The 25,670-nt window shown below is 44.6% G+C and overlaps 1 protein-coding gene across 1 annotated transcript in view; it reads right to left on the minus strand.

Annotated features, from left to right (window-relative positions):
* RALGAPA2 (Ral GTPase activating protein catalytic subunit alpha 2) overlaps positions 1-25,670 on the minus strand; it is a 284,753-nt gene that overhangs the window by 209,426 nt on the left and 49,657 nt on the right. The window contains exons 5-10 of the mRNA XM_007454538.1: positions 17,107-17,150; positions 14,934-15,111; positions 13,956-14,071; positions 10,613-10,751; positions 8,753-8,952; positions 1,141-1,371 (exon numbers count right to left, since the gene is read on the minus strand). Of these exons, the coding sequence (XP_007454600.1) occupies positions 1,141-1,371; positions 8,753-8,952; positions 10,613-10,751; positions 13,956-14,071; positions 14,934-15,111; positions 17,107-17,150 (908 nt within the window). The remainder of the gene's footprint in view (positions 1-1,140; positions 1,372-8,752; positions 8,953-10,612; positions 10,752-13,955; positions 14,072-14,933; positions 15,112-17,106; positions 17,151-25,670) is intronic.

The raw sequence follows: 25,670 nt of genomic DNA on the forward strand, positions 1-25,670 counted from the left end.
TGTGAACAGGCTCCTCCACTTCTCCTCCCAACAGGTTTCTGCCATCCGAGGGCCTCCCCCTCTGCTCGGGGCACAGACTGAACGACCATCCTCTCATCACATACAAGCTCTCCATTTCCCGGGGCACAGGTTCCAAGACACTGGTGGCCAACGGCTGCTCCCATGTGCCAGGCCACTGTCTCACCCCATCAAGGCCCTGCTTCCTATGTCCAAAGCTGCAGCTGAGGGTTTCTATCCAGCAGCACTACTGCCTTGTGGGCACACGTGTCACGGGCGGGGGCATTGGGGGGATGCTGTCCTGTGCACCATAGATGCTTAAAATCATCCAGGCTCCCTCCCACTAGATGCCAGTAGCAGCACCTCCCTCCCCACTGTGACAGTCACACATGTGTCCAGTCACACACATGTCTAGACAATGAATCAGCTGCAGCAGTGGGCAGGCTGCTCGGGGCTGCTCTGACCTCTCCAGCATCCTCCCTTGTTGCACTTGTCTTCTTGTCTGCACTTCTGCTCATCCCGACACCTTCTCACCCGCCAGTTTCCACCAAAGGTCAATTATTTCAATGTCTTGGCCTCGGCTCCTTTCCTTCCTCTGAATCCCCTCCCTAGCCTCCTTTTTCCTCTCAGGCCATAAATACCTCTACTACAGGTGCCTGCCATATGCCTCTGTGGGCAAAGTCCAACTGTGCAGGAACCTGCAGCTCGTGAGCTCCTACAGCCCTGGAACAACCCAGCCTTGGGCCGTCTCGGCTGTGCTCACGTGCCACAGTGGTTCAGTGCCGCAGGGGTTCAGGAGCAGCTTTCTCCCCACCTCCCTCGGGGTTTAAAGTTTGTTATGGAAACACGAGGTATCTGCAGGATGATTTTGTTCAAATATAAAATCTTCCCACCCTGTGTAGGAATTTTACAAAAACCAAAGTCATAAAAACAAAATTAAAAATTACCAAAAAGCCCCAATCACACCCCTCCACATGACACATTAAATGTGGGATTAGAGAAATCATTATGGAGTTGTGTGATGGAGCCCAACTTGTCGATTATATTTCTTGGAGTAGTATGAGTGAAAGAACAAGAACAAAAACCTCTTCAGCTTCGTGACCACACACACACACACACACACACACACACACACACACTCACCTGGCGGAACACTTCGTTCACGAAGTTGACGTAGCCACGCGTGGACAGGAGGATGCGCTGGACCATCTCGTACACGGCACGGTGCTCCTCTTCAACACCACAGACGCTGCAGCTGCTGAGCCGGCGCTCGGACAGGGTGCCGCTGTCCGAGTGGCTTCTGTCCTCCTCTGTCGCCCCGCCGCCATCCAGCTCCGGTGCCCGCTCCGGCACCGCACCTCCACCCCCGACAGTCTGCAAGAAAGGCACCCGCTCCTGACTGATCCTCCCAGACTCCAGAACACCTGGCAAGACTGAAGGCTTGCCTTGTTTTCAGGGACTCTGGTTACCATGCACTTGAAGAGCAGCTGAAACGCAGCCCTGCTCGGAGCACAAGGGACTCCAGGACCTGCACTTACCCACTTTCTAATTCACCAACTAACTCCTCCCCAACTAAGTTATTTTAATGGAAAAAGTATTGCAGGGAGGGAGGCTGCGAAATGTTATCAGCCTAAAACGTTTGGTTTATATCTGTAAAATCACAGAATAAATTAATGTGTAAATGAATTTATATTATCATTACCTCTGGTCTCCACCCTTCAGCACTTAATCTACAGTCACAGAGATTTGAAAATTTGGTGGATTTTTTGCAGCCACAGTGCTGGGAAGCTTCATCTGATTCACATGAGTAAGTGACACCTTGATTGGAGGAGTGTCAATATCTTTAAAGGGTATTTTATGAGAAGGACCTTGATCTGAGATTTATATTCAGAATCTCGGATCAAACTTAACTAAAATATTTATAAAACTTTAAATATTTAGAGGCTTTAGGAGCACAAAGAAATAAAATAATCTATGTAATCATTCACAAAGTTTAATTTGTTTTTTGCTCTCATTTCCCCCAGAATTAATTTCCTCCAAACACAACACACATGTAATTTTGCTTCAATCTTTGTAAATTACAGTATTATTCCTTTGTGTCAAAAATATATAACCCAAATGCCACTAAAATTCTACCTACTGTGAATATTTTTTACAAGAAGTGACAAGAAATGAGTCGTACAAAATAACTTCAGTAACTACCAAGGATAGTTTGAAAGCAAAGTAGATATCCAAATAATAATCTCTAGAGAAAATTAATAGAAAATTATATTGATAGTAATTTTTCTCTTCATGCCTGGGATATTAAGCCTGTGTGGCTTATCAAAGGTACTGCCACACTGTGCAGTGAGCTACCCTATAGAAATTATTTCACCTTTTTGATGGGTCACCTACCTTGCAGAGAAAAATAAAATTTTACTCATTTTTACTGATATGCATACATTTTTAATCTGTAACGCATGGAGGTTGGATTAAATCTAATGTCCTCTATGGCTTAATAAACTGTGGCTTTTTGATCAATAACTTTCATTTTCCCAACAGGCCAAGAAAAAAAAAAAAGTACACACATACTTACATAGAAAATTTTAAATGGCCACAAATTCTTTGGCACTCCCTCTGCAGAAGGGGGAAATCTGTGTCCCCTCCTTTGGATCCCCACTGGCTGGGGGACAGAGTTAACCAGCAGGACGGAAGAGTGGAGGGGACCTGTGCCTTCTTGGGCCCCGGACCCAGGAGGCTGACCACTCCCGCTTGGCATCTCTGTGAACTTTTGCTCTCGGAGCCCTAAGCGGCCAGGGAAGAAGCCCAACTGCCTCTCTAGAGGGGCTACGTGGAAAGGGAGGCCCAGTAGAGCCCAGCCTTCCAGCTGCACCCACCAGAGTAACAGGCATGGGAATGAAGTCATCCTGGACCTTCCGGACCGACCAGCCATTGACCACCGCCCACTGACCTCAGCTAATGCCACATGAAGCACACAATTTGTCCAACCAAATCCCACCCAAATTCCTGACCCAAAAAGGGAAATAAGTAATATGATTAAAGGGTTGTTGTTTTAAGCCACTCCATTTTGAGGTCATTAGATAACGAATTAGATAACACAGCAATTAGATAACTAAGATCACGTACGTAAAGAATTACGTGTAAAGGCACCAAATTGTTTTTAAAAGGTGAGCTCTGCGATCCAAATAGAACATAACGATAACACAGATGAACTTCCCATCATGCCATAAATTGAAAACTACTCCTCTTGGTAAGACAGTGCTTTTCTCAGCCTCCTCTAGTTCACACCAGCAAAAGGCTGCTTTCCAAAAACATCTGTATGATTTAACAGACATTTATAATTATAGTAAGTGATGAGAGTGGAAACAAACTGGTAATTCAAGTTTAATCATTTCTTGCCTCTTTTCTGAAGATTAACAATAAAAGCACGAATACGAATTAACTACAGAGAGAGGTCCATTTTCTGCCCACTACAATCAAGCTGGAATTCTCAACTATAATTTAGTATTAGTTGATTCTGGTGGTAAATATAAAGATGCTTTTTACCTCTTTGCCATATGATGAAGGCTTAACGAGTGAAACAGACATATCTGCTTGGACTAGGTCTGTGCTGCTAGGGCTCAGGAAATTGCGTGATACAGGCTGCCACTTAATCCCTCCCCTCCCCACCCTGGTTTCCTCTCAACCCATGGCTCATACTGAGACTTGCTCACCCTCAGGATCAGGCCAGATGAGGACACCCACAAAGCAGGTGTGAAACGAGGATGCAGCTGCCGTTCTGCTGGTGATGCCTGATAACCACTCAATTCCCCGTCATGATTTGCCCACGGGGTTGGAGGCAGCCTACGCTTGCCTTGATAGAAGTAAGAACACAGAGCACTAGAGTGGCAGTCAACAGACAGGTGGGTCTGTGTGATACACGAGCTTCCCCAGGGGTGTCAAGTTGTGTGATTCATCTTTTCTAACTGTTCACCCCATAAGATACAACAATTTTGGGAAACCCATAGCCCATGAATCATTATTGAAGGGCTGGCTCAGAATTAGTAAAAGTGGTACTTTAACACTGTAACTAAAGAGTTATCATACAAATAAGTGCGATCAACTGTCTTAGTATCGCACACTCTTTTTCATTCCCTCGTGGACTTCTTTGGGTTTTAATGCTTAATTAATGTGCTACTGAAATTTTAAAATCACTACTCCACTTTCTCTAATCCATGCTGAAGAACTTCTATATCATACAAAAATGAATTACCAAGGAATAAATAATAGTTCACTGAAAACGTCTTCGGCTGAGATGAAGCACCAAGAATGTTCAGGTTTGAAAGGGGGATTTGTGGTCATGGTTGCCAACATGGTACCAGATTTCCAGGCAACCGTATTCTCGCTCTCCCATGAATGATGCCACCATACAAGAATATCTGTCAAACCACATTCTCCGAGGGCTAAGTGAGCTAATTCCTTTCCTCCCTGGTGAAGAATACTGTCAGAGTTATTAGTTCTAGATCAAAAGGAAGTAAATTCACTTTGGAAAAACGCACACACAAAAACCCCCATACATGACCTTTAACACAGTAATAGTGGCAAAAGTGTGAACTCTATTTGGAAGCAGCATTTAAAATACTGTTGTTTTTTTTTTTCTTTTTTTTTTTTTTTTTTTTTTTTCTTGCGTTATGGGGGCCTCTCACTGTCGTGGCCTCTCCCATTTGCGGAGCACAGGCTCCGGACGCGCAGGCGCAGCGGCCACGGCTCACGGGCCCAGCCGCTCCGCGGCATGCGGGATCCTCCCGAAACGGGGCACGAACCCGCGCCTCCTGCATCGGCAGGCGGACTCTCAAGCACTGCGCCACCAGGGAAGCCCAAAATACTGTTTTAAAGGGCTTTTATAAGAGCAGTACATTCTTTGAAAAGAGATTCTGGATCACCTGACTTAGACAGTGATGTTCACTTTACACGGGTAAAATTATATTAAACTTGAAACTCCAAACAAAAACTTTCAGGAGATAAATACAATTACATGTGCTTTTATTCCTGCAACTCCATTTCCAAAATTTAATATTCAGTTGTCTAAACTGCTTTTTCTCCTGTATGATGTAAATGAGGAGCAGAACATACAGTAGACACACGTGAGATGAGAGGGAAAACAGAATTGTAAGGCGGAAACGGAAACACAAGGAGACCGGTCGGCTGAATAATGACCAAGATGTCTACACGCCCGGAATCCCGGAACCTTTGACTGCGCTGCCTTACAGGGCAGAAGGGCCTAAGCAGATGTGACTAAATTAAGGATGTTGAGATAGGGAGAGGACCCTGAATTACTTGGGTGGTCCCAATGTAACCACAAGGATCAACAAGGAGGCAGGAGAAGCAGACACAGAGAAGGTGATGTGAAGATGGAAACAGAGGGAGAAATGATGTGATGAGGGGCAGTGAGCTGGGGAATGCAGCAGCCTCTGGAGGCCAGGGAAGGCAAGAGCATGGACCCCATCCCCGCCCCAGAACCTCCAGAGGGAATACAGAGCTGCCCACACCTTGATTTTAGCCCACTGAGGCTGGTTTTGGCTTTCTGGCTTCCAGAGCTGTAAGATAATACATTTGTGGTGATTAGCTACAGCAGCAGCAGGAAACTAACATAAAAACTGACTGCAAGGTGTGTTAACAGCCTGGACCACGGCAGTGGCCATGTCTGGGCATGGCCACCTTCAGGGCACAGTAGCCGTGGGCCTGGATGGTGTCTGCCCAGCATCCCTTCCCCCCTCACGGAACCCCAGTGCTCTGCACCTCACCCCTCGCATGCAGCGCACCTGCCTCACAGGAAGCTGACCCCCGGCACCAGGGGAGCCTTCTGCTTCCTGGAAGCTGGTCACCGCCCCCCCTGGGCTGTTCACACCCCCAGATCTGAGCCAATCAGCAACATATTTTTGTCCTCAGAGTGCACAGGTAACCTAAATTGTTCCCCAAAGACAAAAGGGAAGGGCTCTGCACTTCTGGACTGTCTTTAAACGTGAACTAGGAAAGCAGGGCCCCAGCTGCTGCTGCAACCTTCAGGGAGGAGCAGAGGGAAAGGGCAGAGCAGAGGGAAAGGGCAAAGCAGAGAGCAAGGGAGAGAGCAGGCACCAGCCACAGCCTCGGCCAGCCTCACCTCGAGCTGCTCTTTTATGAGATTGAAACATTTCTTTTATGGATATGACAGTTTGAGTTCTGGAGCCTTTTTCCTGTTCGGGTGATAAAACTCTCCTAACCGATTCAGGAGGTCAGAACCTTATGACACTTTTAGCTATATAATAAAAGGAAATGAGTCACAAGTGTGAAGAGTCAACAGGAAAAAAATCAGAACCTGGAGGCAGTGGTTAATTTGCTAGTCTTGCTACTTCTCATCCTCCAAATGTATTTTTCAAGAATGAGCAACCTATTTTCAATAAATACAGGTGACGATTTTCTGAAATTTTGAAACTAGGCAGGAAAAATTACATCCTTTCTACGATAGCGTTTTGAATTGCCTGCATAACCACATTAAGACGCCATGAAAAATTTATCAGTGTGACTGAGTTTCTTATATTTCCTACAGATTTTTGTCTACCTGAGGATTTTTAGTTTTTGTCTACCTGATGGGTGAATAAAGGGTGAATAAAGCCTCTCATCGTGGCTCAGAACTAACTGTGTCTTCCTGACTGCTGGAGAGATCCAGGGCCATTTTTATTTCCTCTTCTATGAATTGCCTTTCACCTCCTTTGTCCATTTTCAGTTAACTTATTTGTCTTCATGTCTATTCATAGGTGCTCTATATACAGCAGAGACTATGAACAGTCATCATGTGACCAATGTTTTCACAGTCTATTGCTTGGGCCTGGCTTTATGTTATCTTTTGACATTCTAATTCAAAATCAAAAAGATTTCTAAATCTTTTTCTATTTATTTATTTTTATTTTTTATTTTTTTATTTTTTGCGGTATGCGGGCCTCTCACTGTTGTGGCCTCTCCCGTTGTGCAGCACAGGCTCTGGATGCACAGGCTCAGCGGCCATGGCTCATGGGCCCAGCCGCTCCGCGGCATGTGGGATCTTCCCGGACCGGGGCACGAACCCGTGTCCCCTGCGTCGGCGGGCAGACTCTCAACCACTGCGCCACCAGGGAAGCCCTATTTTTTAAAATAAAGTCAAACCTCGATTAGTCTTTGGTTTGTGGGTTTCATCTCTACCAAAGGTGCTCTCCCACTTCCCAAATTTATACATTCTCCTAGATTTTTTCCTAAGTTCTTTATCACTTTGTTTTTATATTTAGACCTTAAGTCAACTTAGGCCTTAAACCAATGTGACCAAGTGCTTATGTACGTGATATGAAGTGAGACTCTGAGAAAGGGACAGACCGAGGGACGGACAGACTGTTTCCTCTGGCTTCCAGCTCTGCAGATTTCATTAGATATTTGGTGCTAATCTCAGTGTCATTCCTTTGAAATAACTGCAGTTCCTGTTGTGAAGTCTGTGGCATTTTTCCTTAATCCCTGAAAGTCAAATGTCTGTTTAGGTTGGTGTCTGTTTTGCTAATTCTTCCTGGGACTCAAAAGCCCTTTCAGTTTAAGGCATGACTTTTTTTTTTAGCTTAGGTAAACTTTTCTTACTGTTCGTTCAATTATTACTTCTCATTCTTTTCTCCTTCTGTCCTCACAATATCTGCAAGGTAGGTCTGCACCTAAGTTTTTATCTATTAGTTTCTATTTCCATCTCTGATTTTTTTTATCAGTGTTGTGGGATATTTCGTCAGAAAACCAATTTTGTTCTCAGCAGTGATCATTACCATTTTGAGTTTACCTACTAAATTTTTAAATTCAGAAATTGAAAGGTTTTTAAAACTTTCTTTTAGCAAGTCTTTTGTTGTTCTTATTACGGAGCCTGTGCTCTGGACCGGCTCAGTGCTCTGCCATCAGGGTACCGAGTGCCCCTCGGGGAGTGCACCCTCCAGCCCAGGCCGACATCACACATCCGGGAACTGCAGAGCATCAGCCAACCGGCACTAAGTGGACCACACTTCCTGCCCCTGTTCTTGGCGCCAGTGAAACAAAGCACACGAAACCATGACTCCTCCACACAGCGGCCTCTCTGACTTCCACAAGTGGTCCTGCTCTGCCTGCACAAAGGTCCGAAGCCACACAGCCTGCCGGGAAAGCCCCACATGTCTGACCAATGCCACTGAGAGAGGGAAGCCCTGCAGCCTCCAGGTGAGAAGAGGGCTTCACCCAGGCCTCAGGGAGACACAGCCATCTCTTCTGGCGACCCCATAGTGGCTCAACAACCACCCGAAATCCTGAGCTGCTGACCCACCCCTTCCCTCCCTGAGATCCCAGAGGGCACCTGGCAGTCTCAGGGGTCCTCTCCATGGACCACCTCACAATTCCTGAGGACCCCGTTGGGGCTGGGAGGAACAAGGCAAGAGAGGCCCTCGGCGTCATGCTCAAGGTCACTGGGGCCCGAGTGAAGCACGGGAGGTGAGAGGGAGCCAGGAGCGCACAGGTCAGCCACCTGCTCAGAAGGCCTCCCTTGGCCCCAGGGTCGCCTTGTCACGGCAACACCAACAGAGCACGGCAAGTGCTTCCAACTCACGGCTTCCTCTGAAACCTCAGCAGTACAGACAGAGGAGCCAGTAAATCGAGTCCCTATGACCAACAACCTGTGAGAGCCAATAACCCCGATAGTCAATTACTGTGGTGTTCGTATAGGTTATGACACCAGAATTGAAAGATAAAAAAGTGATGAATGACATACCTGAATGATTTTGGGCAATACATCAACTCCATTCTTAGCGTTTTGTGTTGCAGTTAGATACTTTTTTTCCAAAAAGAAAGTCACGATCCACTTAATAAAAACAACGCGAGCTGCCATGTATGGGGTTTTTGTGCTGTAAGTGTTCTCACTGTCTCGAGTTGTAGCAACATACACGGGCTTTGGTCTCAAGTGGGGGATGTCTGCAAGACAAAAGAACACATGATCAGGTTAGTGAGTCTTAACATCATGTAACCCCTACAAATGTTTCAGTTTCTAATTAAACAGACATATATCTGATTGTTTAAACAGCAGCTGAGATTTAAAAACCCAAGTGATTCAAAATGGCATCTTCTGGTAGGCTCATCTCTGGGTCTGCCTTGCAGTCTGACCAACGTGGGGTGGTGGTTGCTATTATCTACATACAACTATGTATACAGCTGTGGAAAAACAAAGGTCATAACTCTTGTTAACGAATTTGAGAAATTACATGAGATTATAATAGTGAAAATCTTTTCACATGTAACTAATTTAATCTTATTTTATGACTAGGATAGACGTAAAAGCATATATAGACATTTTTTATTGCATTAGGTATTTTATCATCTAACGTTACACTGATCAAATCTACTAATCTTTAGTTTTATATCTTTCTCCCTTGAGATGCATCCAAAGACATAGAATTAGTATAATCTACTTTATGTCTAAAAGAATTCAGACAGTCATGTTTCATCTTGGAGATATCAGACACCACCATTTCCAAAGAATTAGTAAGTCCACTTCTCATTCTTTAAATACCATAATTAATATGAAAATGATATGGTACTGAATCTGAGATGCCATTTGCTCTAAGTTCAACTCTCTTACTGAAATACCTGTGGCAGAAAAGTTCTCAACAAATCCCTTTTAATCTAAGGATAGTAACAATACACTATGTTTTCTACAATGAAATGGAGGACTTATAAAATCAGAAACAATTTTTGAAAAACGTACCCACAAATACATAGCTAACAAAATACATACCCTGGTACCACTGAAAGTCAGCACTTCTACCACTTTCCAAGTGAGCCGAGCTTCAGCTGCTTCTCCTTGCCCAGGTGTGTGGGTGAACACACAGACACCCAAAGATAACTGAATTAGCTGTCCACACTCCCCAGATGTGTTAACGGCTGTTATGACCTTCTCTCTGCCAAAACTGTTCTTGATCATTTATTTGAACTATTTTCATTCATTTTAAAATAATAGGGAGAGAAAGATTTGTCCACCACCCCACTCCCTCTGCCACCACTGCAAGGGATGCTTCTGTCCTATGTGTCCTCACCTCTTATAGAAGGAAAACCCTGGAAGCTAAATTAGAAATCCCCTTATGTTTCCTGTCTCTTGGGGGCTCACCGTCCCTCGGTTCCCCAGTCACCCAAACATCTGTCCCTCCATTAGAAGCTGTGAGTAGCACCTGCTGGATGAAGGATCCAGTGCTGAAAAAGCCATACTGAGGGCAGCTCTGTGGCCTGTGCTGGCCTCATCCCTGGGCAAGGTCTGGGGTCTCCACACCCCACCACCCATAAGCGTATACTTCAGGAAATTCAGGTTTTTTTACATTAAAAAATTTATTAAATGTAATTACACCAAAAATACCATGATACATATCAAATTACTTCTAAGTACAGGAGCCACAGATTCCCTTTATTGCCGTGAACTGAGGTAAATCTTAGTTTGTACAAATAGTTAAAATCATTCATTAGGAAACCGTAAATTTCTTACAACAAAGTTACCATTAAACATGAGAAAGAATGATTATTTTATTTAAAAATAATCAAAGGCCACTTTGGAAGAGGCGGGACACATAGCCCACTCAGTACTTACCAAGCACAGGCTTGTAGATGTTCGTTAACTTGGTAAATGATGGAAACAAATGAGGAAGGTAATACTTTCTAAACAATGTAAAAAGAAATTTAAAACCAGTCTCTTGATTCTCCTTGTGCTTCCACTCCAAGCTTGCGACCTTCAGATAATACATGGGAAAAACATATATACAGTTACATTTCAGGTTAATGAATACTCAACTGAAATGTTGCTATGTTATTAAAATCCCTATCCTAAATAAAAAACGTGAGAAATAGCTGTGACAGTTATGTAATAATACCTTAAAACTCAAAAGATGACAAGGAATACTTCAAAACAAAACAGTAACTAGGTTAAAAACAGAATTTTTACCGGATATTCAAAAAAAAAAAACAATGATACCATATCTTTTTAAACTTGTCCTACTACATCATGCCCATATTTTTTTCTACATGTTATCTTTAATGATTTAATGTTCTTTGTGCCCTTAAAATGTTCTGTCAGAATTAATCAGGTGTTTTTTTTTTAATTCAAAAAAGGCCATTTACTGTAAACAAGAATTAAGGAAACAATCCCTTGCAAGAATTTTATCCAGTGTTACCTACATGCAAAATCATTATCAAAACGCAAAGCTGTGGAATCTTGGAAAGGGCATGAAAAGCAATCCATAGGCTACATGTATAACTGAATCACTTCACTGTACACCTGAAACTAACATAGTATTGTAAAGCAACTGTATTTCAATTAAAAAAATAGAGCAATCCGCAGGCTGGGATAAACCTGGCCTGCCAGCCCAGCTACAGACTAAGTTTAACCCTTTCACAGTGTCGAGACACTGTTTCCCCCTCAAATAACCAGCGCCGCATCCCCCAGTGGGAGCACTGCAAACAGCTCCCCCGCAGGGAGAGGCCCACACAGGCCAGGAGCCCAGATGGGGACTGGGGTGGGGGGGGGGGGGGGGGTGGGGGGGGGGGGTCCTCCCATGACTGAGGGAAACGTGGAGTGAACAGGCCCTTAGAGAATGCTTGCCACTGGCCGTCACACTTGTGAGACCACAGCGCGCTCTAGAGCAGAGCTTCCCGACACCTTCCTGACTCGGCCCCCCTGGGGCACCTGCGGTCCAGGGAGGAGGGGCCGTGGCCGACCTGGGGCAGAGGGACCCATGTCTCCCACCTGTCAGAAGCCCCCCGGGGTGAAGCAAGGGCGAAGCTCTGCTCCGAGGACCCACCCACCCAACAGGCCGAGGGAGGGAGGGGGCGGGTAGACACACACACACTATCCTGCACACAGTGGAGGGGGGTCACCTCCACCCTCTACCAATCCTTCCTCTGATGGGGTCCCAGGGGCTACAGGACTCATCTGAGCTCACATGTCTGGAATGAAACCCAAGTCCCCCAGCACATCCGGGTTCTGGCTACTCTGCTGCTCTCCTGGGATGGATGGAAAGCCCGACCCAACTACTCCTGACATATGGGGCTGAGAGGCGTGCAGGAGGCGCCGCACAGCTAGGACGTGGGGCTCCCTGATGGCGACAGAACCCAGGCCAGGCGCTCAGGATGTGGGAGTCCTGTGCCTGCGGTGCTGCTTAAGGAGTCGGGGAGAGGAGAGCACAGTAGGTCGCCCCGCGGGACACGGGGGGCAGAAAGGGCAGTGAGAAACAAAGCCTCCTAGAGGAAGGTGGGAAGGAGGAAAGGATGGGAGGGGAAGCATCACAGGAGGAGAGACCCTGACAAAGAAGGGGGTCCCCTGGAATCACCCGGAAGATCAAGGACGACAAACACTCAAGTGTCCTTCTCTGGACCTGACACTAGAACCCTGTGCATCCCGGGTCCCTGATTTCGCGGTGACGGGGCAGAGGCAGGCGACAGCGGGTGTCAAAGGCCCACTGGGTGAGGAAGCGGACATGGCAGAGATTACACGTCAACAACTCAGGTTGTGACGGGAAGGAGAGAGCCTGGACGACACCCCGGAGGAGCTCAGGGACCAGGGACGTGTTCACTGAGAGAAAAGAAGCAGTAGCTTTTTCCAAACCTCATCACTGTTCAGAAATACAGAACAAGAGACATAAATCCCCTAGTTTAGTTCTGTATTCAGCTGGTAAATTTCAGAGAAAGGACCACCCGCCATAAAGCAGGCCGTGCTGACGGCAGGATGAGATCATTCCACGGCTTTCCTTCAGGACCCCTGCCCGCTCTGCCCAATCATTCTGGACCCGTCCGGCCAGCCTCGGGCTTGCTCCTCCCTCATCCTCCCACCAACAGGGGCAGGAAAGGAGCAAACAGACAAAAATCGTCAGATACTCTGAGATAACAGAAATACCTATACTGGTCTCTGCCCCTGGCTCCTGGCACAGAGGCCCTAACACCCTGGTCACTTCTAAGTGACAAGAGCTCTAGGCAATTCTGAAGGGGCTCCTGGAAGGGGCTGGTCACCAGGAGGACAAGCCTCGGTCTGAAGCTTGGAATTTTCAACCTCTCCCCGCCCCCTGCCCCATTGTTCCAGAGGCGGGAGGGGGGCTGGAAATGGAGTTAATAATTGATCAGGTCCCCGTGAAGAAGCTGCCAGAAAAATCCCAACAGCCTGAGTTTCAGGGAGTGTCCGGGCTGAACACACGGACACTCCAGGAGGGGAACGCACCCCCGTCCACAGGGACAGAAGCCCCTGCGCCCCAGGTGCCCCCAGACCTCACCCTGTGTGTGTCTGCATCTGGTTGTTCAACCGTGTACTCTATCATATCCTTTCATAAACTGGGAAACGTAAATCAATGCTTCCCGGAGTTCTGTGAGCCACTCAGAAAATGAATTGAACCTGAGGAGTGAGTCACGGGAACCTCTGATTTGTAGGCAGATGGGACAGAAGTCGTGGGCAACCTGGGGACTGACTCCCTGCAACTGGCATCTGAGGGGGTGGGGGCACATTAGAGGACTGAGTCCCTTCCCGTGAGACCTGAGGCCACCTCCAGGTAGAGAGTGTCGGAAGTGAGTTAAATTGTAAGACACTCGGCTAGTGTCGCAGAGAATTACTAGGTGATTCAAATCCCACACGTCTGGTGAGCAGAACTGTCATAAGTGAAGTGTTCTGTGTGAATAATATGAAACCATATGAAAGTAAAGGAGACAGATGGAGGATGGAATTGCGTCCTTCGCGCACACAAACACACACACACACACACATACTAGTATGTAGGCCTGGTCTCTGCTGAAGTGTCCTGGCACGCATTCTATGTTTAGTGAAATACCAAATAAAATCACCTCAAAGAAAAAGCAAAAATATAAAGTATGAACAGAGGAAGAAAAGAGGCAAGGTTTTCTCTTTCCTACTGAGAATACGACCATCACTGAATTATCCACGATTTTGCTCATACCTGAGTAACCATATATTTCAACAGTATTTGAAGAAAAAAGCATGTTTGGTCCTCAGTGATCTTTTCCCCTGATATGGCTGGCAGGAGTGGCGTGATTTCTTCTGGATATATCTTTGCTGCAGAGTGGAAAATAAGGAAACCTCTTTCACGACAGTTAAATTTCAAACAGGGCTTTGAAAAATGGCCTCTATTAAAATACATGTGCTTCGCTTTGCTGTGCAGCAGAAACTAGCACAACACTGTAAATCAACTACACTCCAATAAAAATTTCAAAAAAATAAAATAAAATATATGTACCAACCACTGGAACTGCTCACACTTCAGGCCAGGCCCATCTGACACAGGGGACAGATGCCCATGAAGCCACCTCCCTCACTGGACCATTCTTTTCCCTTTCACATTCTGCTCTGGCCAGCCCAAGATCAAATACCTGTCACTGGGCAATAAAGTGATAGGCAGTAATAAATCGGTGGCCCTAATGGGCAAGTTCCTTGAAAACTCACTGGGCACAAACGGCTGGCATTAATAGTCCAGTGAGGCCACCACTGTCCTTCCATGAACACTGCATGAAAATACACGGCTGGCAACAAAGAGCCTGGGGGAGCAGATGAACGCCCACTTATAGAACAATCGCGATGAGGGCAACAGGCAGCAGTTTGGGAGGCAGATTTAAATCTCACTAAAAGCAACAAAAGCACTCACTCCGGACGTACCATGTGTCTCTGCTCCTGCCAACAGCCGTCCCCTCCCTTCCATTCCTGTTTCCACCACTCCAGTAAATTTCTCCTGTCATCATTTCATATAAAACAGGCTCCAACTCTGTCAGTTCTAATGTTTGTAAGAATCTACTGTGAATACGAAACATGACTACCCATCTATGAAACCAAGGTTTCTATTCAGGAAAAGGACAGACCAAGGAATTCCGCAACGCAACTTGGAGGGTTGTTTCCACCTGTAAGATGCACCACCATCGCTCACCGTCAGCTGTGCTGGGGCCAGGATTGATGAGTGTCTCCAGTGTACAGGGCCCCCTGGACGACAGGATGGCTGGGAAACCGGGCACCAGGCAAGCAAAGATCAGCACCTGCTCTTCTGCACAGTTTGTCTGAAGTGCTTGAAGCCACAGCAGAAACAGCCTGATTCCTTCACATCTTATCTAAAAACAATATCAAAGGCAACAAAAGTAAATATGTACATGTATCTGTAGGAGTGCGTTGCAATGTAGCATTGGTTCTGGGGGAAAATAAACTAGAAGCTAAAAGCATTACTGAAGTCCTGCACCAAGTCCTTCCCTCAGTGACCAGGAAGCAAGGGCACTGCAACCCAGCACGAGGGCCAGAGTGCCTGAGCTCCAGTGCAGCCTCGGCCACTTTCTAGCTTTAGCTGTGAGCCGCGGAGGACCACTTAACTCCTCTGTGCCTCGACGCCCTCATCTGTAAAACAGGGATGATAACAGAGTTTACCACAAAGTGCTGGTATGGGGTGAAGTGAGTTAGAACTGCCCAGCTCACATAAGTGCTACCTAAGCATTTCCTATAAGCAGTATTTCATTCTTTATGGCAACAGCACCCATACCATCAATGCTTGAATACTCATGAAAACAATGCAAAGAGAATCGTCCTCCAAACTTACACTGTGCTTTGGATAGACTTTTTGTCATATCACTACATTATGCACATGTATGATGTTCTTGAAAATCAGAATGCTTAGAGCTGAATAGGACCCTGAAGACCTGGCTCCCCTGTCTGTGTCCCTACTCTATTCTCTCCTACCCTTTGTCATGCGCCGAATCGTTGCAATATAGGCAGATGTGCCCTTTTTCCTCCTCTGCACTTACTTTCAACTTCCCATTCCTAGAATTCATAAACACAGATAACTCCATTTTTATATTCCTAAATGGCTGGGAAGATGATGTCAATAAAAGAGGTTAAATAAGCAAAGGAGATGAAAAAAATGTCAGACGCAGCTGAAAGACGTAGTGAGCTCCAAATACAGGCAACTGAGGGGCTGCCTGATCTCCTTTCAGTGACACCAAAGTGGTGCTGATTCCTCCACAGCAAGTCTTCAAGCCAAGCAATTAATTAAAACAGGAGGGACAAAATATGGAACAGTCATGAAACTAGGGACAGCTCATCTCTTTTTTCCAACAGGTAAGAGAGAGTGAACCTATCCAGTTTGAGTGGCTAGGATTGTTTAAACTGATATAAAACCAAAAATGTATTAACTTATTAAAGGCACGCACATAAATTAAATAGCTATGAAGTGAATTATCTTCCATAAAACATACATCCCAGGCTGGCTTCTTTTGCCACTTATGTTTTAGGGTCATCTTATTCCAGTATCAAATGGTATACTTTTATAAAAGGCACATTCATTTTAAAATAAGCCAATTTTAACTTAAATTACAAGATCAATCTGCTGCAAATAAACATTCAAGAGTCAACCTCTGCTGCTCTTTTTCCCCACAAGTGTTCTCAAAAATAGCAAAAAATAGGGCTTCCCTGGTGGCGCAGTGGTTGAGAGTCCGCCTGCCGATGCAGGGGACACGGGTTCGTGCCCCGGTCCAGGAGGATCCCACATGCCGTGGAGCGGCTGGGCCCGTGAGCCATGGCTGCTAAGCCTGCGCGTCCGGAGCCTGTGCTCCGCAACGGGAGAGGCCACGGCAGTGACAGGCCCCCGTACCGCAAAAAGAAAGAAAAAAAAAAAAAAGAAGCAAAAAATAATTGAGAGACAACTATAATTTTTAACAACAAGAGTACTGGGGTGAACAGAATCAGGCACATTAGCTCTGAAGCTTAGGGAGGATCTGGTTCAACGTCTCTTTTCTGATGATAAAGCTGAAGCAGTCAGCACCTCGCCGGTGGTCCCCTGGCTGCACACGGCAGAATCGAAATTAGAACGCAGGATTCTAAACTCCGAATGCCAAGCCACTTTCTCCTAATAATGTTTAAAATGTCTAGCACAATGAATTATGATGTAAGTATAAAAACTCTAACAATATTTGTCATATCATTTCTCAATTAAAATAAAAATTAAGTTAAATGGCTTTTAAAGTTTTTTTTTTCAAAATGGCCTAATTTTGTCACTTTCTGGCATGAATAAGTTTAAGAGTAATGAAAAAAGCCATTACACTTTCATCTAAAATAAATACCTTAATAGAATTTCCAGTGTGTAGAAGCTTCTTTAACGTTGAGCCTGAAAGTTTAAAACAATGAATTAGAAATGGAGTATGTGAATGCATATCTAAGACCTATTTTTTAAAAATTAGTTTTAGAAAGAAAAAATGTACTTATGACAAAAGATATCATTTTTAAGAAATAAAAGGAAGAAGGCTGACCTTCAGAAGCAAAGCAATGTTGGAGAGATGTTGTTAGGATAAAAATACTTTAAGTATGAACCTCTTCAAAATTCTTTTAAAAGAGTCAAAGTGATTGATATTAAGGTAACCCAAATGCCCACAGTGGATTATGTGCAAATGTCTCTGTCAAGCACAAAATGAATGATTTCTTTAAATCTCTAAAGGAAAACATAATATAAAACTACCACTCACAAAACATTTTTACAAGACCATTTTGCAAATATTCAGGACAGCATGTCTCTCTCTTTGCAATGACAACCACACTTATGGGTTCTGTTCATCAATAAATCATCTAGCAGAGCACTTAGGTCACTGTTGAGGAGAGGAATTCAAGGTTTCCTCAGAACTACACCAGCTGGTGCTACAGCCCACTTGGGGGGGAAGTCTCCCTCATGAGGATGGAGACATAGTACCTGTTACTCGCTAGATGTGTTCATGCCTTTAGCATAGAGATGGCTTGGCAACCACACCTCAGTGTCACATGTAGTCCTTAAATGAGATCTCAACCTCAAAAAGGAAGTAATCTTTTTTTTGCGGTACGCGGGCCTCTCACTGTTGTGGCCTCTCCCGTTGCGGAGCACAGGCTCTGGACGCACAGGCTCAGCGGCCATGGCTCACGGGCCCAGCCGCTCTGCGGCATGTGGGGATCTTCCCGGACCGGGGCACGAACACGTGTCCCCTGCATCGGCAGGCGGACTCTCAACCACTGCACCACCAGGGAAGCCCCGGAAGTAATCTTTTAAAATAAAAATAAATTAGAAGTCTTAAGCGAGAGAACCTTTTTTCCCAATTTTTTTGAGAAAAAAAAAATTATTTAGATTTCCTGATGGAAAGTTTTGTGCAATATTTTAAAATTGGATATCAAGTCACTTTACACCACCGACATATTTTGAAGAAATAGAGCCAGTGCCTCGACAACTGCTACAGGTTGTATCTATGTGGACAGATACACGTATGTCGGTTAAATGCATAAACTTTAGGAATTCATTACCTGGAATGAAATCATTGGCTTTCTGAAGGAACCTTGTACAGCTATCTGCTGTACTGTTGATAACACCTAACGCTGGGCTCGGTGGGAACTCACCATCGTCGTGACTAGGTTGCAGCACTGAATTACTAATGGTTTGTGATGAAGTAGGAAGTTAAAACGCCCACTTCCCTCCACATCTGTCACCAAAGCACGTCCAGTGATTTGGGGTCCAGAGTCAGCATTGACTAGGCTGGGCTCTCTCACAGCCAAGCCCTGAGTGCCTGTGCTCACGGGACTACTTATCCCACACCTGTCCTCCACCTGGTCTTCGTCCCTCGCCTCCCTGTTCAACCATTCTTGGGCCAAGTCCACTCTGCCTCAGCTTAGTATTTGCTCCATTATGCCCATGAGGACCTCCCAAGGCTTGGCAGAGCTGGCAGAACCTCACCTCCTGGGAGACTTGGGATAAAGTGTGCACAGACAGCTCTCTTCCCAGACATCCGGCAAATCCATCATCTTGCAACACATTCTCGGAAACACTTTCTCCTGCTCATTGTGTGTGACCACGGGGGGGTTGTCAGTCCTTCCTTCCCCTTCTTGAAATGGGCTCAACATTTTTATTTTAAACTCTCAGCCTACCCATAGTTGCCTATATCCACACTTCCCTACACAGGGAGGAGAAAATACATAGGAAAAGGGCAGACTTTACAAAGAGACATAGAGAATCAATGCCCCATATCTGTCAACAGTACCCTACTTTTTGAAATGATTCTGTTAATTTGTTACAGCAGCAATAGAAAACTAATACATATATATTTGATCTATTCCATCCTGCTGTATTCAGAAACTCTCAGATGTGTGAGGCAGTGCAGCTTAGCAGCTGCAAGCCAGATTCAGGAGCCAGACTGCTAGCGTTCAAATCTAGGTTCTGTGCTTACTGTGTAACCTGGGTCACTTACTTAGTTTCACCATGCCTGAGTTTTCTCATCTGTAAAATGGGATAATAACAGTGCCTACCAGAGAGCACTGCAATGAGGCTTGAATGAGTTTATATACATGCTTAGAACAGTGTCTGGTACATGCGAAGCACATTCCCCCTGAAAGACAGGGCATCAGCTATTCTCTAAGGACCTCTTTTTAAATAAGATCAACATTAGAAAGAAAAATGTGTGCAGTGCAGGCACATGTCAGAAGGTTTCAACATGAGAATTGGTGATGAGTACCTGAGAGCCTTCCCTGGTCACATTAGGTATTTCTTAAAGACCCTAAGTTCACAAAGATATTTCCACTTTTACTTTACCATTATGAAATCAGTTTCATTTTAATTTCAAAAAGTTTCTCTCTGTATATCATTCCTGTTTGGATTTTTAATCTCCTCAACCAAACTGTGATTATACCCACCTCCATCTCTTTTATGTGCCTCTTCAAGCCTACTGATTACCACTATATTGACTCATGTGAAAAAAGAATAAATGAATGAGTACAGTAAAGTAGTTGAAAAATATTGAAAAATCAAAAAGCTTAATATTGAAAAATGAAAAAGTATAATGAAAAATCACACTAAATATTTATAACACAGAATGTATTATAATTTTACTTTCCTGGCTTTAATGGAAGCAAATTAATCAATGTTTTCAAAGTCTACTTCTTTGCTTATCTCACTGATAAGAACTGCAGTGCTTGAAGATTTCTCCTGATAAAGTGGCAATCTTTTCAAGATCTTTTAAAGATATTTTTAAGGCCACAATTTCACAAAGACGTGTCAACTTTAACATTATAAAATTCTTTCTTATTTATTTTTAATTAAAAAAAAACCTCCCTCTGTGTATGCATCATGCCTCAAGCCAATTAATAAGCGATGGCAGTATGACATCAGAGAAGGGGCAAGAACATGGAGAAATGCCAAGTGGGTGCTGGTGTACAAGCTCTGCTGAAAGTGCCAGTGGAGCAGAAGCACAGGACTTTCTGGCACTACAACATCTAAGGCCAGGGGAGCAGCAGTCTACCGGAGGAAGCTGAAATTAACAATGATTATCTCAAAATGAATCAAGGGCCTAAATGTGAAATATATAACTATAAAACTTCTAGAAGGAAACACAGGAGATCTTTGTGATCTTGGGTTAGGCAAAGATTCCTGAGACATGACACCAAAAGCACAATCCATAAAAGCAAAAGTGATAAATTGGATCTCATCAAAAGTAAGAACTTCTACTCTTTGAAGGACACTATTAAAGAAATGAAAAGATGAGCCAGAGCCGGGAAAACAGTATTTTCAAATCATACATTTGATGGAAACACTTATAACCAGAATATGTGAAGAATTCTTAAAATTCAGTATTAGGGGGGAAAACCCTCAATTTAAAAATAGGCAATAGGGGCTTCCCCGGTGGCGCAGTGGTTGAGAGTCCGCCTGCCAATGCAGGGGACACGGGTTCGTGCCCCGGTCCGGGAAGATCCCACACGCCGCGGAGCGGCTGGGCCCATGAGCCACGGCCACTGAGCCTGCGCGTCCGGAGCCTGTGCTCTGCAACGGGAAAGGCCACAGAGTGAGAGGCCCACGTACCACAAAAAATAAATAAATAAATAAAAAATAAAAATAGATTCAACGATACACTTCACCAAAGACAAACAGGTGGCAAACAGCACATGAAAAGATGCTCAAGATCATTAGTCATTAGAGAAATACAAATTACAACCACAACAAGATACCACTACCGCTAAAATTAAAAGACTGATGAGACTAAGTGTTGATGAGAATGTGGAGTAATCAGAACTCTCACACTGCTGACAGGAATGTAAAGTGGTACAACCACTTGGAAAAATAGTCTGGCAGTTAAACATATGTCTTTATTTGATTCAGCCATTCCATTCTCAAGAGACTGGAAAGCACATGTCCACACACAAAGACTTGTACACAAATGTTTACAGTAGCTTTATTTGTAGCCACATACTAGAAACAACCCAAAGGCCCATCATCAAATGAATGGATAAAAAAACTATGGTTTATCCATTCAGTGGACTACTGTACAACTTAGAAATAAAAAGGAATGAACTATTAATATATGCACCAACACAGATGACTCTCAATTATATTGAGTGAAAGAAGCCAAACAAAAAAGAGTACACTGCATGATTCTATTTCTATAAGACTCTAAAAAATCAAACTATAAGGACAAAAAGCAGATCAGTGGTTGCCTGGGGACTGGGGGGTGAGCTGGGGAAGGGTGGAATGGGGCAGGAGGAAACTTTTGGGAGTGATGGCTATGTTCATTATCTTGATTGCAGCAATGGCTTCACAGGTGTATACCTATGCTTAAACTTATGAAAATGTATATTTTAAACATGTACAATTTGTTTTATGTCAATTATACTTTTAAAAAGCTGTATTTAAAAAAAAGAAAAAACAGAGCAGGTAGCCTGGAAATGACTGAGTGAAAGATCACGGATGGAGACTGTGGTCAGACAGAGATCTACATCATGACAAGGGTTGGAAGAGAAGTCAGGAAGCCACAGAAGGCGAGGGGGGTCAAGGGGCTGATGGGTAGCTATGGCTGCCATGAAGGAAAAGGACTGGGAGAGAGTAAAGTCATTAAAAAAGAAAAGCAAGCGAGCAGAAGATCAGAGGACATAGCAACAACAAGGGGAAGAAGGCAGCATCGTCAAGGGAGAGAGGTTTCCGTAGATGGGGTGGCGGATGAGGTCTGGAATGGGGCTTGAAGGAAAAAAGACCGTGGTCTCACCCCCATACCCCCGAGGGAGACAGAGAAGCATCAGAGAAAACCCAGGTTTCTGCAGCCAAGGAGGTGAAAACAAGAGGCCGAGGCTGTAGGGCTATCGCTTAACCCAAGAAGAGGGCTTCCGGAGGGCAGAGCACAAAGGCGAAGGAGGGGAAGAAACGCAGAGCAGTGATGGGGGAAGCACCCGAAGGAGGATGCTGGGAGGACACCAAGTGAGCTGACAGGGCATCAGGCCCAGCCAGCCCTCGGTGGGCACGAGGCACACAGGGCCCTGGACTTAGCCCAGCCTGGCTGTGATGCACCCTGAGGGAGTCCTGGTGTGAAGTGCCTGGGGAGCCCCCGCTCCCTCGGAAAGAGGGGGCTGACGGGGAGAGGCCCTGGGAGGGCTGTCAGACTCAAACTCCCGAAGAGTAAGCAGCAGAAACTATGAGAAATGAGCCTCAGAGAGTGTGTTCACATCCCAGGCAATGTGAGCCCACTGGGCAGCCCGGGGTATACCCAACGCAAGGATACTCTTTAAAAGCCATAAATATATTTGCAATTTAGTTATGCATCTGGTTTTTATACTATGTATAAGAAAAACCTAGTTGAACAAACTAGATTCAGTGACTCATATATAAAAACCATGTATGAAGTTTTGTACATGTGTGAACTTTCATTAATTGAGCCTGCTCCTTTAAGCCCAAAGGTTATTTATTTTTTTTAACATTTTTAATATAAAACATCTCTAATACAAAATATATACTTTCATCCACTCGGCAAACATTTACTGAGTACAGACGCAGCACTATACACTGAATGGGACAGAAAATCTTTATAGAAGCTCAGGAGTAGTAAACCTTCTTAAAGCGAACACATGTATAACTTGAGTCCTGTACTAAGACACATGGGCACATGAAGGGGTGCCACAGCCTGCCCTTGTACCAAATATCCCTGGTTTGCTGCTGTGCCATTCTTTGTCATCATGTCACTCCCTGTCAGTTCTCAGTATTACTCTCAGATAAGGCTTCAATCAGCCACGTTTACCCACCATGATTTACTACTGGCCTAAAATGGACTTCAAGAAAAATCTAATAAACAAATTTTTTTCCATTTGTAATTAGTAATGGAAATTTGCAAATAGTTGAGTAACAGGCCAGCATATATCACAGAGTTCATAAGTGCTGTCAGCCACTTCCCTAATCTCCTTACTCTCCAAACATCACTTGAATCAGTATCTCCAGATGCTCAGAATAATGAGCCAGTGTTCATTTCACACTGCAAGCCTTAGAGTTCAAATATGTTCCTTGTTCACAGATTTACAGCAAGAGGCCAGCCTTAAAAACCTTACAGATAGGCTTCCCTGGTGGCGCAGTGGTTGAGTCCGCCTGCCGATACAGGGGACATGGGTTCGTGCCCCGGTCCGGGAAGATCCCACATGCCGCCAAGCGGCTAGGCCCGTAAGCCATGGCCACTGAGCCTGCGCGTCTGGAGCCTGTGCTCCGCAACAGGAGAGGCCACGACAGTGAGAGGCCCGCGTACCGCAAAAACAAACAAACAAACAAAAAAAACAACCTTACAGACTATTTTTTCCCTCTAAAAACACTTTTAAGAGAAATAGAATGTCTCTTTTTGCTACAGACAAAACATGATGACAAGATAAGAAGCCGACTTCAAACACTGTGGCAATTGATGTTTCGAATTATCTCCTTCCTTCTCAGGGTAAAATGTGGCTATCGGGTGGGTCTGAGAGCTTCTAAGACTTGCAGATACAGGAGTTGCTCACATTTTCGGCTTCTGTGCTAGTAACATTGTCATTTGTACTGTGGGGCGGGAAGCATGCTGTGTCAGTGGTGTGAAAACCAGACTCCAAGGTGCTAACCCAATATTTCAGAGTACCTTGGCCCCTACCAGGCTCAATTAACATTTAATTAAGAGGTTTACACAGCAGTGTTCTTCCTATTAGGTAAGGAATACCAGATATCTATATAGAATGCGAAAACCTGCAATAAGGGAGCTTAGGTCCCTAAACTGTCGGGCGCTGGGAAAAGCCTCCTGCCCTGACCCCGGAGGTTTTGCAGACGTCAAGATGCCAGTGCTAAGGAGAGATCCAAGGCACATTCCTTCCCTTTGATATCTGGTATTTCTGTACAGTTTCTTACTTTCTATAAAGAACTTGGTCAAGATCTTGAGTGACAAATAGCAACAGTTTTAACAGGTCCAAACAAACTGGGAAGAATGCAAGAGGTACAGCTGAGGTATTAAAAAACAAAATGTGTAGAATTACAAATCCACAGTCACTTACTGGTGATTTCAAAATCTAAAAAGCTATGAAAACAGAAACTTTTCTGTATAACTCTTTTTTGTTTTTACATTTTCATTTTTTTTATTGGAGTATAGTTGCTTTACATTGTTGTGTTAGTTTCCACCATACAGCAGAGTAGATCAGCTACACGTATACATATATCCCCTTTTTTGGATTTCCTTCCCATTTAGGTCACCACAGGGCACTGAGTAGAGTTCCCTGTGCTGTGCAGTACAGTAGGTTCTCATTAGATATCTATTTTATACATAGTATCAATAGTGTATATATATCAATCCCCATCTCCCAATTCATCCCACCCCCCTCTTACCCCCTTGGTATCCATACGTTTGTTCTCTATGTCTGTCTCTATTTCTGTTTTGCAAATAAGATCATTTATACCATTTTTTTAGATTCCACATATATGCATTATATTCGATATTTGTTTTTCTCTTTCTGTGATAATTCTTTAGTGGACAAGACCTGACGTGACCTGAACTCGTGCGGTGGCAACACCGGGCTAGCCTGAGGCTATTTGGGGTGTAGTTATCTCACAATGATGAGTACTTACACCTCAGGCTACAGAAAACCTGACACTCTGGGTTACAGGGTGCTGCCCAGGCCCCTGGGGGTTACTTACAGACACTAATGTTGACTCGATGGTCGTTATACACCCACGCACCACACTGCCATTCTGAAATCTGAGAAGCTCTGATTCAACCCACATCTAGCCCCGAGAGCATCAGAAAAGGGATGTGGGCCCGTCGCAACACCAACTTCTACCCACTTCGATAAATCGTGCAAAAATTTACTTATCTGAAAAGAGCCTGTCTGATTCAAGCATTAAGTATACAAGTGTCAATAATAAGGGTGATTTGATACACAAATGCTCATACTTGAACGTCCTTAGACATGATGCATATTCTGACTGAGTTACAGAGCTGTCTTATTCTACACAATGGACGAAGACAACACCTGCTCTCCCAGGGGCTCAGGGGACCTGGTGCTCTGCAGCCCCCCGAGCCAGAGGTCACTGTTCTCAGAAAGATACGCTTAAACTGGGTACCAACGCTACTTGCACCAGCAATTGTAACCAGCCCACAAGGTCCTGGGCAGCATTGAAGTGATACTACACACTGCCTAATGGGTACCTAAAGTTTCACAACACAAGTGGCAAGGTAATTTCCACACATAGTTCTAGTAAGTTCATTCATGCTGAGGGGAGCCTACTAGTCTTCAGACACTGTAAAGTATTATCTGAAGAAAATGAGGGTGGTTTTCACACAGACGACATAAACAACATTGAAGGATTATAGGGAGCACAGATAAACACTGCATGCAGGTATTTTTCATTGTCATCCATTCCTGC

The sequence above is a fragment of the Lipotes vexillifer genome, unplaced genomic scaffold, assembly GCF_000442215.2.
Source record: "Lipotes vexillifer unplaced genomic scaffold, Lipotes_vexillifer_v1.1 scaffold365, whole genome shotgun sequence".
Lineage (NCBI taxonomy): Eukaryota > Metazoa > Chordata > Mammalia > Artiodactyla > Lipotidae > Lipotes > Lipotes vexillifer.